This window comes from Molothrus aeneus, chromosome 15 (genome assembly GCF_037042795.1).
Source record: "Molothrus aeneus isolate 106 chromosome 15, BPBGC_Maene_1.0, whole genome shotgun sequence".
Classification (NCBI taxonomy): Eukaryota; Metazoa; Chordata; class Aves; order Passeriformes; family Icteridae; genus Molothrus; species Molothrus aeneus.
In genome coordinates, this window is record NC_089660.1 from 16,505,186 (window position 1) to 16,521,786 (window position 16,601).

General features: G+C 59.9%; 1 protein-coding gene across 1 annotated transcript in view; it reads left to right on the plus strand.

Moving 5' to 3' along the window:
• Positions 1–433: 433 nt before the first annotated feature.
• LOC136563227 (uncharacterized) overlaps positions 434–16,601 on the plus strand; it is a 64,567-nt gene continuing 48,399 nt past the window's right edge. The window contains exons 1-5 of the mRNA XM_066560465.1: positions 434–3,047; positions 4,196–4,426; positions 4,482–7,019; positions 9,403–9,497; positions 10,299–13,137. Of these exons, the coding sequence (XP_066416562.1) occupies positions 561–3,047; positions 4,196–4,426; positions 4,482–7,019; positions 9,403–9,497; positions 10,299–13,137 (8,190 nt within the window). The 5' untranslated portion in view covers positions 434–560. The remainder of the gene's footprint in view (positions 3,048–4,195; positions 4,427–4,481; positions 7,020–9,402; positions 9,498–10,298; positions 13,138–16,601) is intronic.

The following is a 16,601-nucleotide window of genomic DNA, read 5'->3' on the forward strand; positions in this document are numbered from 1 at the left end:
CTGCTGTAGACTGGCCGTCTTCTTATTAAGAGCAGCTGAATTCCATTCTTTACTGCCCTGCAATGAATATTTGCTTCTGAGTGTTCAATGTGACTGAAAAGAATGGCCTGAAAGCACCCGGCAGCACATGTCAGATAGAAAGGTCTTGGAGTGGAATTAAGCCAGAGCTGCTGCTGTGGGTGTTTGCAGTCGGGGAGAGCCCCCGGGGCCGGTGCAGGCGCTGAGCCCCGGCCAAAGCCGGGCCCCGTTGAGCGCGGGCACGCGGCGGCTGCAGTGTCGCGGCGGCGCCTCCGGGTGTCGCTGTTGGCCGGCGCCGAGCGGCGCTGGAGCCGCCGCCGCCGCCGCCGCAGCGTCCTGCCCCCGCAGGCTGCTCGCTCGGCCGGCGCCGGCCACAGCGGCAGCGGCACCGCCAGCAGCAGCAGCAGCAGCGAGAGGCGGCGAGAGGCGGCGCGGCGAGCTGGGTGTGTTTGAGCGGTGTCTGTTTTGGGCGGCGAGAGCGGCTGGAAGGGAGGCAGGGCAGCGGCAGTCGGCAGGAGCGCGGCGAGCGCAGTGGGCAGAGAATGGCGGTGAGGCAGAGGCGGCAGAGGCGCGGGCCGGGCGGCGGGCGAGCGCTGCTGGCCGCGCTGCTGCTGCTGCTGCTGTGCGTGTGGTGCCGGGCGGCGGCCGAGCGGCTCCGCTACGCCATCCCCGAGGAGCTGGGCAGAGGCTCGCTCGTGGGGCCGCTGGCGCGGGACCTGGGGCTCAGCGCGGACGAGCTGCCGGCGCGCAAGCTGCAGGTGGCGTCTGCCGGCAAGAAGCAGCTGAAATACTTCACTGTGCATGAGGAGAACGGGAACCTGTACGTGAATGAGAGGCTGGACCGGGAGGAGATGTGTGGCGAGTCGGCGACCTGCTCCGTCAGCTTCGAGGTGCTGGTGCACAACCCGCTGAACATTTTTCACGTCGAGGTGTCGATCGAGGACGTGAATGACAATTCCCCAACCTTCAGCAAAGCTGCTCTGGAACTGGAGATCGGTGAATGGACGCTTCCCGGTGCTCGTTTCCCCCTGGAGACGGCACAAGACGCTGACGTGGGAACGAACTCACTGTTGACTTATCATCTCACCAGCAACCCCTCCTTCTCTCTGGCCTTAAAGGAGAGCTCTGAGGGGAGCAAGCAGCCGGAATTGGTACTGGAGAGAGCGTTGGACCGGGAGAAGCAGAGCTCCTTTGAGCTGGTGCTAATGGCGGTGGACGGTGGGGATCCCGCGAGGTCCGGGACTGTCCAGGTTCGCATCAACGTGACGGACTTAAATGACAACCCACCCGTGTTCAGCAAAAGCCTCTACGAGGCGAGAGTAGCAGAGAATTTGCCAGCGGGGTCGCTGGTGCTGAAGGTGCGGGCGACAGATGCAGACGCGGGCACCAACGGGCGGGTCTCCTACTCCTTCAGCAACGTCCACGGTACCATCAGTTCGTTGTTTACAGTCGACAGCGAAAGTGGAGAGGTCAGGACAGTGGGTCCCCTCGATTTCGAGGAGAAGAGTAAACACACATTCGGCCTGGAGGCGAAGGATGGTGGGGGTTTAGTGTCACATTGCAAAGTGCAGATCGACATCATAGACGAGAATGACAACGCGCCCGAGATCACGCTGCTGTCGTTGTCGACCCCCGTGCCCGAGGACGTTCCGATCGGCACGGTAGTGGCTCTGCTGAACGTGGACGATCCTGATTCGGGGGAAAATGGTCAGGTGTCGTGCTCGCTGTCGGGAGAGGCGCCGCTGTCGATCGTGGCGTCGTCGGGCGGCTCGTACAAGGTGGTGACATCGGGCGCGCTGGACCGCGAGCAGGCGTCGGAGCAGCGCGTGACGGTGGTGGCCCGGGACCGGGGCAGGCCGGCGCTGTGGAGCAGCAGGGAGCTGGTGCTGGAGGTGTCGGACGTGAACGACAACGCGCCGGTGTTCGAGGAGGCGGCGTACAGCGCGTACGTGGCGGAGAACAACGCGGCGGGCGCGCTGGTGCTGCGCGTGCAGGCGCGGGACGCGGACGCGGGCGCCAACGGGCGCGTGAGCTACTGGCTGGCGGGCGGCAGCGCGGGCGCGGCGGGCGCGGCGCCGCTGGTGTCGGTGGAGGCGCGGAGCGGCGCGCTGTACGCGCAGCGCTCCTTGGACTACGAGCAGTGCCGCGAGTTCACGGTGGCCGTGCGGGCGCAGGACGGCGGCTCGCCGGCGCGCAGCTCCACGGCCACGGTGCGCGTCTTCGTGCTGGACCGCAACGACAACGCGCCCAGGGTGCTCTGGCCCGCGGCGACGGCGGGAGAGGGTCCGGGAGGGGCGGCGGCGGCGGCGCCTTTCGAGGTGGTTCCGCGCTCGGCCGAGGCCGGCTACCTGGTGGCCAAGGTGGTGGCGGTGGACGCGGACGCGGGGCGCAACGCGTGGCTGTCCTACGAGCTGGTGCAGGCGTCGGAGCCGGCGCTCTTCCGCGTGGGGCTGCACAGCGGCGAGGTGCGCACGGCGCGCGCCGTGGGCGAGCGGGACGCGGCCAAGCAGCGGCTGGTGGCCGTGGTGAAGGACCACGGGCAGCCGGCGCTGTCGGCCACGGCCACGCTGCACGTGGTGCTGGCCGAGAGCTTGCAGGAGGCGCTGCCGGAGCTGAGCGAGCGGCCGGCGGGCGCCGAGGCTGCGGCGGCGGCGGCCGAGCTGCAGTTCTACCTGGTGCTGGCGCTGGCGCTGCTCTCGGCGCTCTTGGTGCTGAGCGTGGCGCTGGCCGTGCTGGCGCGGCTGCGCCGGGCCGGGCCGCCCGCCGTGCTGCGCTGCCTGGGCGCGCAGCGCTTCTCGCTGGCCGGCGCCGCCTTCCCGGCCGACTTCTGCGAGGGCACCTTGCCCTACTCCTACAACCTGTGCGTGCCGCCGCCCGCCCGCGCCCTGCCCGAGGCCGCTTGGCCGCCGCCGCCGCCGGTGCCCATCCTGTCGGCGGAGGAGCTTCTGGGCGGCGATTCCTGCGACAAGCCGAGCCCGAGTAGTACCGCCGTGACGGGAGAGCCGCCGGCCGACCCGGAGGCACCTCAGGTCTGTAAAGCCAATTCCTTCCTTCTGCGCGTTTAAATAACGGCGTGCTGGTGGCAGCGAGCTCTTGTGGTTTTTTTTCTTCCCTTATTCTCTTAGTGGTTCTATTTTATTCATCGATGCCGTGAAATAATCCTTTCTCGTGTTTCTTTTTGCATCAAGTGTTGCGAACGGGCAATTGCTGCCTCATCTGCTGCAAGCTTGGTCGCGTCCGTGGGAGGTTCTTACCGTTCAGGAGTTTTGAATCGCATTTTAATTCGTGACACATTCTGATTCAGCTGAATGATTTTATTTAGGAAAATTGTGTTTTCCTAATTGTTACTTGTATTAAGGAGGATGGTGCCTGTTTATTGTGTACAATGAGATGTACATGACGGGCTTGGCTTGGAGAGTTTTCCTTCCCGACAGCTTTTTGTCAAAGCTATGTATTTGGACCTTCTGATACGTGGAACAAACCCCTTATTTTGAGGGAAGGCTGCTGTAGGAATGCTTCCACAGTCAGTTTAATTTAGGATTTCAAAACAGCTCTCTGTGGGTGGGGCCAACTTTGTATTTATTACCTGCTAAGTAGCCGAACTCTGTGCCTGATCTTAGTGCCATTATCATCTAGATGATGCCGATACTTAACTTAATGCCCAAGTATTGAGTCATCAGAGTGAGCATTGTCTATATTGAGAAAAATTGTAATGAAAAATTACGAGGTTGTGACTGAAGAAGGGGGAGTAACGCAGATTTATTAGGAGTAGTGTGTGATGTACAGGCGCAAAATAGCAACGACCTTCCCTGCAGTGCTGGATTCGGTGACCATTGTGAACACAGTGACTGTTCATGAGTTGCTCTCCTATTCCTTAACACTATGTGTTTCGCTAAAAGGCTGTTCTTCAAGCACGACTCATATAAAAACTGGAATTGGTGCGGGAGTTAGCGCTTTTGATCGTATGCAGTAAAACTCGTGATAGCCCAGACATCACATTCAGAGATAGTTTCATCCATGTTATACGATCATGACAAAGACATTTTCCCGGGCGGTAGGAATCGCATAATCACAGGAGGCGTGTTACTTCTGTCACGTCTTCAGGGGAGGAGGATGAAACCAGGATCAAAAGCCCAAGCTGGAAATCCGCGCTGGACGAAAAGCGCCGTCTTCTTAGCCGTCATGTCCCACCCGAACGAGCTTCTCGGTGGGCGAGGCAGGGCGGGCAGCGCTGGGCAGCGCTCGGTGCCTGCAGTGCCGGGAGGAGGCTGCGGGCGCCGCTGTTGACCGAGAGGAGCGAGAGGAAGCTCGGAGCGCGACCGGCAGCCCCGCCCGCTGCGGACCCGCTCGATCGCTCGCTCACTCGGGATCTGGCTCGGCGGCCGGCAGGTCTGCGAGCGTGTCCGCGGTGCGGAGCCATTCTATAGCAAGACGGAGGAGCCGGTGGATGAAATACCGTGCAGAAGCTTGGAGCAGAGTCGGAGCCGGAGCTGTCTTGTTTGGCGGCGAGGAGCTGCAAGCGAACGAGCGGTTCCGCGGGCGAGATGAGCGCGGCGGGGAGGCGCTGGGGCCGGCGGCAGCGAGCTCTGCTCTGGGCCGCGCTGCTGGCGGCGTGGGAGGCGGCGTGGGGGCAGCTGCGCTACTCGGTGCCCGAGGAGATGCCCAAGGGCTCGTTCGTGGGCGACGTGGCCAAGGACCTGGGGCTGCAGCTGACGGAGATCCGAGAGAGCGGCGTCCGAGTTGTCTCCGAAGGTAGGACTCCGTATTTCGTTCTGCACGGGAAGACAGGACATTTAGTGACAGCGGAGAGGATCGACAGAGAGCAGCTGTGCCGGCTGGTGGAGAAATGCGTGCTGCGCTGTGAGCTGATAGTGGAGGGACAGATGCAGGTTTACCGAATCGAAGTGGAAATCACGGACATTAACGACAACGCTCCCAGCTTCAAAGAAGTTGAGCTGGAAGAAAGAATAAGTGAGATGACAGCCCCGGGATCGCGATTTCCACTGACAGAGGCTCATGACCCAGACTTGGGCCAGAATTCGCTGCAGAGCTACGAGCTGAGCGGTGACGAGCACTTCTCGCTGGCCGTGCAGGCGGGCCCCGGCGGCGATCAGCGTCCCGAGCTGGTGCTGGCCAAGGCGCTGGACCGGGAGGAGGCGGCGTTTCACGAGCTGGTGCTGAGGGCGAGCGACGGCGGCGATCCGGCACGGACGGGCACGGCTCGGATCCGAGTGACGGTGCTGGACGCGAACGACAACGCGCCCGTGTTCAGCCAGGCGGAGTACACGGTGCGTGTGCCCGAGGACGTGCCCCTGGGCTCTGTTCTCGTCACCGTCACAGCCACGGACGCCGACGATGGGCTGAACGGTTATGTGAAATACTCGTTGAAAAAAGTGTCGGACATGGCATCGAATATTTTCCATCTGGACTCTGAGATGGGCGCGATCACTCTGTTGCGGACCCTGGACTTTGAGGAAGGCGACTCCTACGAACTGGAGGTGCAAGCACGGGACGGAGGAGGCCTTTTCGACACCGCCAAAGTCACGATCAGCGTTACAGACATAAACGATAATGCGCCAGTGATTTCGGTGAGGTCGGCACTAAGTGAGATTTCCGAGGACGCCCCGTCGGGGACGGTGGTCGCCCTGCTCCACGTGCAGGACCGGGACTCGGGGGTGAATGGTGAGGTGCGCTGTTCGCTCGAAGGGAGCGTCCCGTTCCGGCTAGAGAAGTCTTTTGACGAATATTACCGTGTGGCGACAGCGAGAGAGCTGGACCGGGAGCAGGTGTCGGAGTACAACTTGACGGTGCGGGCGGCCGACGGCGGGTCGCCGGCGCTGCAGAGCAGCGCGGTGCTGGCGCTGCGGGTGCTGGACGTGAACGACAACGCGCCGGTGTTCTTGGAGGAGCGCTACAGCGCGCGGCTGGCGGAGAACAACGCGGCGGGCGCGCTGGTGCTGACGGTGCGCGCCACGGACGCGGACTGGGGGCAGAACGCGCGCGTGCGCTACCGGCTGGCGGAGGGGCGGGTGCGGGGCGCGCCGCTGTCGTCGTACGTGTCGGTGCAGGCGGAGACGGGCGCGCTGTACGCGCTGCGCTCCTTGGACTACGAGCAGCTGCGCGAGCTGCAGCTGTGCGTGCGGGCGGAGGACGGCGGCGCGCCGGCGCTGAGCAGCAACGTGTCGGTGCGGCTGCTGATCGTGGACGAGAACGACAACGCGCCGCAGGTGCTGTACCCGGCGCCGGCCGCAGCGGCGGGCTCGGGCGCTGCTGCGGCGTGGTCGGGCGTGGAGCTGGCGCCGCGCTGGGCCGAGGCCGGCGCGCTGGTGGCCAAGGTGGTGGCGGTGGACGCGGACGCGGGGCAGAACGCGTGGCTGTCCTACGAGCTGGCCAAGGCCACGGAGCCGGGGCTGTTCCGCGTGGGGCTGCACAGCGGCGAGGTGCGCACGGCGCGCTCGCCGCTGGCCCGCGACGCGGCGCGCCACAGCCTGCTGGTGCTGGTGCGGGACCACGGGCGGCCGGCGCTGTCGGCCACGGCCACGCTGAGCGTGGTGCTGGCCGAGAGCGTGGCCGAGCTGCTGGCCGAGCTGGGCAGCGCGGCCCACGAGGCGGCGGCGCCGGGCGAGCCGGCCGCCAGCCTGACGCGCTGGCTCGTGCTGGCCGTGGCCGCCGTCTCGTGCCTCTTCGTGGCCTTCCTGCTGCTGCTGCTGGCGCTGCGCCTGCGCCGCTGCCACCGCCAGCAGCTGCTGCCGCCGGACAGCGGCGCCTTGCGCGGCGTGCCCGTCTCGCACTTCGTGGGCATCGACGGCGTGCGCGCCTTCCTGCAGTCCTACTCGCACGACGTGTCGCTCACGGCCGACTCGCGCAAGAGCCACCTGCGCTTCTCGGCCGCCAGCTGCTGCGACACCCTCCCGGCCCGGCCGCCGCCCGACGAGCCCGCGCCGCTGCTCGGGGACGGGGACCCGGCCGGCGCCCTCCCCTCGGATCCCGCCCCTTCCTCGGTGAGTTTCTGGGACCAAATTCTTTGTGCGACGCTTCCCTGCACTGCTCCCCTCTCCTTTCTTCCCGTGTACTGTGTACGGCGTAGGAAGATTTGCAGAGAAAGAAGGCGAGGCCCCTTTCATCGGCTCTCTGAGGCCTGTCTGGTGCTTCTTGCCACAGGCAGGTTGACGTGGATCTGTGTTTAGCCTTAAATTTGGTGGGCACGATCGGAAAAGGGAGGTTGCTCTTGGCTGGAGGTTTGTTCTTTGTGTTTTTACAGAGTTGCGTTTATTTCTTCATTTCTTCTCCCGACAAGTGTAATTCCTCTCAGCATTCTATATTCTCAGTGGATGTGTTGCATCAAATGCAAGTGGAATTTACATTGTTTGGAGGCTCAGGTGTTTTCTCGATGACACAGGTTCCTGAGCAGATAGACCTTGTTTTGGAACAACACTTAGTCATTTGGTGTGAAACATCACTTTAACTTTCAGAATCGTTGCCTTCCAAGTTAGCCATGTGCTGAAGGAGGATGAGCAGTTGTTGTGATGACTGGGTGCTTGTTAGAGCTGCGTATCGTTTATGTTCTTGAGAGTATTTAATTTTAGATAGTAGCACTCATTTTCTTTGGGTATCTGGGATTATTCTCAGACAGTGGGAGGTTTTGTGTACCACCACTTTTCTTTCAAAGGAGGCTGACTGCGTTTTTAGCTGCCCTGTGGCATAATGTTAGGCCAGGGTGAAAAAATCTCTTTTTGTAGGTACAGGGCAGATTAAAAGTTTGCTTTGATTGTTTTTTTGTTTTGTTTTGTTTCGTTTTGTTTTGTTTTTTTTTGGTTGTTGTTTTTTTTTTTTTTTCCTGAATTCTAAAAGGTGTAAAATGTGTAGAAATTCAATTTGTCCTAGTTTTTATAGGAGACCTGCTGTTGTGGTTCCTTGCATTTTTCCTTTTTTTACTGTGCAAAAAATGACATTGAGGACCTGTGGGCATGGCCTTTGGTGTGAGCTCCTGTGTGAATGTTTTTTTTGGATTTTTCATTTCCTAGATACTCTTCTCCTGTACCTACTAGTGTTGAGATAATCTGAAAGGTCAGGCTATTGAACCTTGCAGAGAAATCCAACTGCCCTTCCTGGTAAATGGGGATGGTCTGATGGTGGTGGATGTTAAAGATTCTTTAGCTGGGGTTTGATTACATAATATTGCAGATTATGAATTACATAATATTGCAGATTTTGAGGGTCAGAGAATACCCTGGATGTTGGTCAGGGCTGGAGACGAGAGTTCTGTGACCTGAGTGTGGAGATCCTTTAAACAGGAGAGACATTGTTTGCTCTTGTCCTTGTTCAGTGCTCAGCCCTACTTTTGTGCAATGTGATTTTCTTCTTCCCTGGTAAATTTGCCCGAACAGATCTTACTTCAGCTGTGTGGGGAGCCTTGGGAGGTTCTTCCTGTGTGTTCAAAGGTTGTTGTGTTTTTTTAATAATTGGTTTAATTAAGTTCTTATGGCAAGTGCTATAAAGGGCATTTTGTGTGGAGCCAGCTCTGTATTCATTACCTGCTAAGTACCCGAACTCCGTGCTTGACCTTGGTGCCATCATCACCGAGAGTCTTTCTTGATCCTCTCCTTTCTGCAGATGTAAACCATTTGCCTTGCTCGTTTTAATAGAGGTGTTTTCATAAAGATTTACTGGAAGAAAGAGTCATGCTTGACTCGTACTCAGGTTGAGAAGTGAAACTTTATCCACGGCAATGGGAAGCTGTGGGAGGAACTTTTCTTTTGATGGCGCCTCTCCATCAAAAGGGGATGAGGAGAGATTTGTTTGTGAGAATGTAATTTTGGAGACAAGGCATGTGTATTTTTGATTGGTGTATTTATTCACGACTTCCTGAAAGTTGTCTAAAGGTGTCTTCATTTTTTGATACTCCATCATTTGTACTCAAAGGGCCAGGTTGTGTGTTCACCATTTCAATTTTCAGTTTCATAATGTTTTCTGGGAATGGTAATTTTTGGGTGCAGAGGGAAACCTTGCATTCAGAGTAGGAGAGTCAGCCATCCTCTAGAAAACCCATGTGCTGGACAAAGAAGGTGTTACCTTTGAGTGATACTTTGATGACTGGATCACAAATTGAGATGCTGATGTCTTATAGCCTTTACAACATTTCAGAATTGTTGAAATTATTGCGATGAGCAGAAGAATTGCTGTGCACGCATTGGTGTTGTGATTCTTGGGATTTGAAAAGATGTGAGAGCGACTTTTAATAGTGTCTGTCCTCAAAACTTGATTTGTATTGTGTGATGACAGAGAAAAGTCTTTCTGTCCAGAGACAGGGCCAGTGTAGGAGTTTACTGTGGTATGGTTTGAAATGGATAAAAGAAATGTGTAAAGTTCCATTTGTCCTTGTAGTTTGATGAGGCCTTCACCTGTGGTTCCAAGTTCTTTTTCATGGTCCAAGGAAATAACTGTGACTGGGCTGTGTGGTTTGAGGTCCTGTGTGCTTGGTACAAGACAAGCATGTGTGTTGTGTAGCTACCACAAATGACAAAAGAAGAAATATGAATTTCTACATTGTGGTGGTTTCAGGAGTGTTGTCTAAATAGCCAGAGCCATGTTGGTTGTGTCTGAAGACTTGGAATGCAGTTTGAGTAGGCTGAGTGGGTGGTTTTGATCGAGGAAACTGTTGTGCCAAAGGGGTTTTATTTTGGAAAATAGTTAGGTTTCATCTCTGGGGTCTAGGCCTGTGTCATTTTTTCCCTGTGATCCCTTTGCTGAAAGTGAATGACAGGCATCCAGCAATTAGGAACCATGTTGCTTGGATGGAATGGCTTATAATTCCGATGTAAAACATCTTTTATTTGGTTCTATGAAAGACTCAGGAATGGCTTTGCACTTATTCACTCTAAAGTTCTCGAGTATGGAAACACAAAAGAAGATATTTCATGATTCAGAAAAAAATAATTAGCGTTGTTCGTTCTTATCATAGAGCTCTAAACTTTGTTTTAGGCTGATCTGTTTCTCAAGTTAATGTGTCCCATGAAAGGGAGGTAGATTTCAAGATGCATGAGGGAGAGTTGAAAGGTTCCCAATGTCATCCCTTACTATAATATCATTCCTTGCTCTTATAGATTAATTACGAATTTTTTAAGAGCGGCTTAATTCCTTTCTGTATTGCTCTGCCATGAATACTTCCATCTGAGGTTTCAATGGGACTAAATATCATGAACTGAAAGAATGCAAAAAAGCGCATCTGACAAAATAACGCCTCTGGACTCACACCGAGCCAGAGCTGTGGGTGTTTGCAGTCGGGGAGAGCCCCCGGGGCCGGTGCAGGCGCTGAGCCCCGGCCAAAGCCGGGCCCCGTTGAGCGCGGGCACGCGGCGGCTGCAGTGTCGCGGCGGCGCCTCCGGGTGTCGCTGTTGGCCGGCGCCGAGCGGCGCTGGAGCCGCCGCCGCCGCAGCCGCAGCGTCCTGCCCCCGCAGGCTGCTCGCTCGGCCGGCGCCGGCCACAGCGGCAGCGGCACCGCCAGCAGCAGCAGCAGCAGCGAGAGGCGGCGCGGCGAGCTGGGTGTGTTTGAGCGGTGTCTGTTTTGGGCGGCGAGAGCGGCTGGAAGGGAGGCAGGGCAGCGGCAGTCGGCAGGAGCGCGGCGAGCGCAGTGGGCAGAGAATGGCGGTGAGGCAGAGGCGGCAGAGGCGCGGGCCGGGCGGCGGGCGAGCGCTGCTGGCCGCGCTGCTGCTGCTGCTGTGCGTGTGGTGCCGGGCGGCGGCCGAGCGGCTCCGCTACGCCATCCCCGAGGAGCTGGGCAGAGGCTCGCTCGTGGGGCCGCTGGCGCGGGACCTGGGGCTCAGCGCGGACGAGCTGCCGGCGCGCAAGCTGCAGGTGGCGTCTGCCGGCAAGAAGCAGCTGAAATATTTCACTGTGAATGAGGAGAACGGGAACCTGTACGTGAACGAGAGGTTGGACCGGGAGGAGATGTGCGGCGCATCTGTGACGTGTTCTGTCAGCTTCGAGGTGCTGGTGCACAACCCGCTGAACGTTTTCCATGTGGAGGTATCCATTGAAGACGTGAATGACAACTCCCCGGCCTTCAGGAAGGCTGCTCTGGATCTCGAGATTGGTGAATGGACGCTTCCGGGTGCTCGTTTTCCGTTGGAAATGGCCCGGGATGCGGATGTGGGTAGAAACTCGTTGGTGATTTACCACCTCACAAGCAACCCGTCCTTCTCCCTAACACTGAAAGAAAAGACGGGTGGAAAGAAGCAGCCGGAATTAGTACTAGAGAGACCGCTGGACCGGGAGAAGCAGAATTCCTTTGAGTTGGTGCTGACAGCAGTGGACGGCGGGGAACCTGCAAGGTCTGGGACTGTTCTGGTTCTGATCAACGTGACAGACGCAAATGACAACCCGCCCATGTTCAGCAAAAGCGTCTACGAAGCACGAGTGGCGGAGAATTTGCCCGCGGGGTCTCTGGTGCTGCGGGTGCGGGCCACGGACGCAGACGCTGGCTCAAATGGGCAACTCTCCTACTCCCTTGGCAACGTCCCAGACGACGTGCTCTCATTGTTCGCTATCGATAGCGAGAGTGGAGAGATCAGGACGGTAGGTCCACTCGATTTCGAGGAGAAGAATAAATACATCTTCGGCTTGGAGGCAACGGATGGAGGTGGGCTCACTGATCACTGCGAAGTTCAGATCGACATCACGGACGAGAACGACAACGCGCCCGAGATCACCATTCTGTCCCTCTCGAACCCAGTGCCCGAGGACGCACCGGCCGGCACCGTGGTGGCCGTGCTGAACGTGAACGATGCTGATTCGGGCGAGAACGGTCAGGTGTCGTGCTCGCTGTCGGGAGAGGCGCCGCTGTCGATCGTGGCGTCGTCGGGCGGCTCGTACAAGGTGGTGACATCGGGCGCGCTGGACCGGGAGCAGGCGTCGGAGCAGCGCGTGACGGTGGTGGCCCGGGACCGGGGCAGGCCGGCGCTGTGGAGCAGCAGGGAGCTGGTGCTGGAGGTGTCGGACGTGAACGACAACGCGCCGGTGTTCGAGGAGGCGGCGTACAGCGCGTACGTGGCGGAGAACAACGCGGCGGGCGCGCTGGTGCTGCGCGTGCAGGCGCGGGACGCGGACGCGGGCGCCAACGGGCGCGTGAGCTACTGGCTGGCGGGCGGCAGCGCGGGCGCGGCGGGCGCGGCGCCGCTGGTGTCGGTGGAGGCGCGGAGCGGCGCGCTGTACGCGCAGCGCTCCTTGGACTACGAGCAGTGCCGCGAGTTCACGGTGGCCGTGCGGGCGCAGGACGGCGGCTCGCCGGCGCGCAGCTCCACGGCCACGGTGCGCGTCTTCGTGCTGGACCGCAACGACAACGCGCCCAGGGTGCTCTGGCCCGCGGCGACGGCGGGAGAGGGTCCGGGAGGGGCGGCGGCGGCGGCGCCTTTCGAGGTGGTTCCGCGCTCGGCCGAGGCCGGCTACCTGGTGGCCAAGGTGGTGGCGGTGGACGCGGACGCGGGGCGCAACGCGTGGCTGTCCTACGAGCTGGTGCAGGCGTCGGAGCCGGCGCTGTTCCGCGTGGGGCTGCACAGCGGCGAGGTGCGCACGGCGCGCGCCGTGGGCGAGCGGGACGCGGCCAAGCAGCGGCTGGTGGCCGTGGTGAAGGACCACGGGCAGCCGGCGCTGTCGGCCACGGCCACGCTGCACGTGGTGCTGGCCGAGAGCTTGCAGGAGGCGCTGCCGGAGCTGAGCGAGCGGCCGGCGGGCGCCGAGGCGGCGGCGGCCGAGCTGCAGTTCTACCTGGTGCTGGCGCTGGCGCTGCTCTCGGCGCTCTTGGTGCTGAGCGTGGCGCTGGCCGTGCTGGCGCGGCTGCGCCGGGCCGGGCCGCCCGCCGTGCTGCGCTGCCTGGGCGCGCAGCGCTTCTCGCTGGCCGGCGCCGCCTTCCCGGCCGACTTCTGCGAGGGCACCTTGCCCTACTCCTACAACCTGTGCGTGCCGCCGCCCGCCCGCGCCCTGCCCGAGGCCGCTTGGCCGCCGCCGCCGCCGGTGCCCATCCTGTCGGCGGAGGAGCTTCTGGGCGGCGATTCCTGCGACAAGCCGAGCCTGAGCAGCACCGCCGTGACGGGAGAGCCACCGGCCGTACGGGAGGCACCTCAGGTCTGTAAAGCCAATTCCTTCCTTCTGCGCGTTTAAATAACGGCGTGCTGGTGGCAGCGAGCTCTTGTGGTTTTTTCTTCGCTGAGTCTCATAGTGGTTCTATTTTTTTCCACGATGCCGTGAAATAATCCTTTCTCGTGTTGCTTTTTGCATCAAGTGTTGCGAACCGGCAATTGCTGCCTCATCTGCTGCAAGCTTGGTCGCGTCAGTGGGAGGTTCTTACCGTTCAGGAGTTTTGAATCGCATTTTAATTCGTGACACATTCTGATTCAGCTGCAGGATTTTATTTAGGAAAATTCTGTTTTTCTAATTGCTACTTGTATTAAGGAGGAAGGTGCATCTCTATTGTGTACAATGAGATGTACATGACGGGCTTGGTTTGGAGAGTTTCCTTCCCGACAGCTTTTGGTCAATGCTATGTATTTGGACTTTCTGATACGTGGAACAAACCCCTTATTTTGAGGGAAGGCTGCTGTAGGAATGCTTCCACAGTCAGTTTAATTTAGGATTTCAAAACAGCTCTCTGTGGGTGGGGCCAACTTTGTATTTATTACCTGCTAAGTAGCCGAACTCTGTGCCTGACCTTAGTGCCGTTATCATCTAGATGATGCCGATACTTGACTTAATGCCCAAGTATTAAGTCATCAGAGTGAGCATTGTCTATATTGAGAAAAATTGTAATGAAAAATTACGAGGTTGTGACTGAAGAAGGGGGAGTAACGCAGATTTATTAGGAGTAGTGTGTGATGTGCAGGCGCAAAATAGCAACGACCTTCCCTGCAGTGCTGGATTCGGTGACCATTGTGAACACAGTGACTGTTCATGAGTTGTTCTCCTGTTCCTTAACACTATGTGTATCGCTAAAAGGCTGTTCTTCAAGCACGACTCATATAAAAACTGGAATTGGTGCGGGAGTTAGCGCTTTTGATCGTATGCAGTAAAACTCGTGATAGCCCAGACATCACATTCAGAGATAGTTTCATCCATGTTATACGATCATGACAAAGACATTTTCCCGGGCGGTAGGAATCGCATAATCACAGGAGGCGTGTTACTTCTGTCACGTCTTCAGGGGAGGAGGATGAAACCAGGATCAAAAGCCCAAGCTGGAAATCCGCGCTGGACGAAAAGCGCCGTGTTCTTAGCGGTCATGTCCCACCTGCACGAGCTTCTCGGTGGGCGAGGCAGGGCGGGCAGCGCTGGGCAGCGCTCGGTGCCTGCAGTGCCGGGAGGAGGCTGCGGGCGCCGCTGTTGACCGAGAGGAGCGAGAGGAAGCTCGGAGCGCGACCGGCAGCCCCGCCCGCTGCGGACCCGCTCGATCACTCGCTCGCTCGGGGTCTGGCTCGGCGGCCGGCAGGTCTGCGAGCGTGTCCGCGGTGCGGAGCCATTCTATAGCAAGACGGAGGAGCCGGTGGCTTAAATACCGTAGAGAAGCTTGGAGTAGAGCCGGAGCTGTCTTGGTTGGCGGTGAGGAGCTGCAAGCGAACGAGCGGTTCCGCGGGCGAGATGTGCGCGGCGGGGAGGCGCTGGGGCCGGCGGCAGCGAGCTCTGCTCTGGGCCGCGCTGCTGGCGGCGTGGGAGGCGGCGTGGGGGCAGCTGCGCTACTCGGTGCCCGAGGAGATGCCCAAGGGCTCGTTCGTGGGCGACGTGGCCAAGGACCTGGGGCTGCAGCTGACGGAGATCCGAGATCGCGGCATCCAAGTGGTCTCCGAAGGTAGGACGCAGTATTTCGCTTTGCACGGAAAGACGGGACATTTAGTGACGGCAGAGAGGATCGACAGAGAGCAGCTGTGCCGGCTGGTGGAGAAATGCGTGCTGCGCTGTGAGCTGATAGTGGAAGGGGAAATGCAGGTTTACCGAATCGAAGTGGAAATCACGGACATTAACGACAACGCACCGAGCTTCAAGGAAATAGAGCTGGAAGAGAGAATAGGTGAGACGACATCCCCGGGGTCGCGATTTCCCTTACCCGAGGCTCATGACCCGGACTCTGGGCGGAATTCGCTGCAGAGCTACGAGCTGAGCGGTGACGAGCACTTCTCGCTGGCCGTGCAGGCGGGCCCCGGCGGCGATCAGCGTCCCGAGCTGGTGCTGGCCAAGGCGCTGGACCGGGAGGAGGCGGCGTTTCACGAGCTGGTGCTGAGGGCGAGCGACGGCGGCGATCCGGCACGGACGGGCACGGCTCGGATCCGCGTGACCGTGGTGGACGCGAACGACAACGCGCCCGTGTTCAGCCAGGCGGAGTACACGGTGCGTGTGCCCGAGGACGTGCCCCTGGGCTCCACCCTTGTCACTGTCACGGCTACGGACGCCGACGAGGGGCCGAATGGTCACGTGAAATACTCGTTGAAAAAAGTGTCGGACATGGCATCGAATATTTTCCATCTTGACTCTCAGAGTGGAGCGATCACTCTGGTGAGAAGCCTGGACTTTGAGGAAGGAGACTCTTACGAACTGGAGGTGCAGGCACGGGATGGAGGAGACAATTTCGACACTGCCAAAGTAACGATCGCTGTCAGAGACATAAACGATAATGCGCCGGTGATTTTGGTGAGATCGGCACTAAGTGAGATTTCCGAGGACGCTCCATCAGGGACGGTGGTCGCCCTGCTCCACGTGCAGGACCGGGACTCGGGGGCAAACGGCGAGGTGCGCTGCTGGATAGACAAGGACGTCCCGTTCCGGCTAGAGAAGTCTTTTGACGAATATTACCGTGTGGTGACAGCGAGAGAGCTGGACCGGGAGCAGGTGTCGGAGTACAACGTGACGGTGCGGGCGGCCGACGGCGGGTCGCCGGCGCTGCAGAGCAGCGCGGTGCTGGCGCTGCGGGTGCTGGACGTGAACGACAACGCGCCGGTGTTCTTGGAGGAGCGCTACAGCGCGCGGCTGGCGGAGAACAACGCGGCGGGCGCGCTGGTGCTGACGGTGCGCGCCACGGACGCGGACTGGGGGCAGAACGCGCGCGTGCGCTACCGGCTGGCGGAGGGGCGGGTGCGGGGCGCGCCGCTGTCGTCGTACGTGTCGGTGCAGGCGGAGACGGGCGCGCTGTACGCGCTGCGCTCCTTGGACTACGAGCAGCTGCGCGAGCTGCAGCTGTGCGTGCGGGCGGAGGACGGCGGCGCGCCGGCGCTGAGCAGCAACGTGTCGGTGCGGCTGCTGATCGTGGACGAGAACGACAACGCGCCGCAGGTGCTGTACCCGGCGCCGGCCGCAGCGGCGGGCTCGGGCGCTGCTGCGGCGTGGTCGGGCGTGGAGCTGGCGCCGCGCTGGGCCGAGGCCGGCGCGCTGGTGGCCAAGGTGGTGGCGGTGGACGCGGACGCGGGGCAGAACGCGTGGCTGTCCTACGAGCTGGCCAAGGCCACGGAGCCGGGGCTGTTCCGCGTGGGGCTGCACAGCGGCGAGGTGCGCACGGCGCGCTCGCCGCTGGCCCGCGACGCGGCGCGCCACAGCCTGCTGGTGCTGGT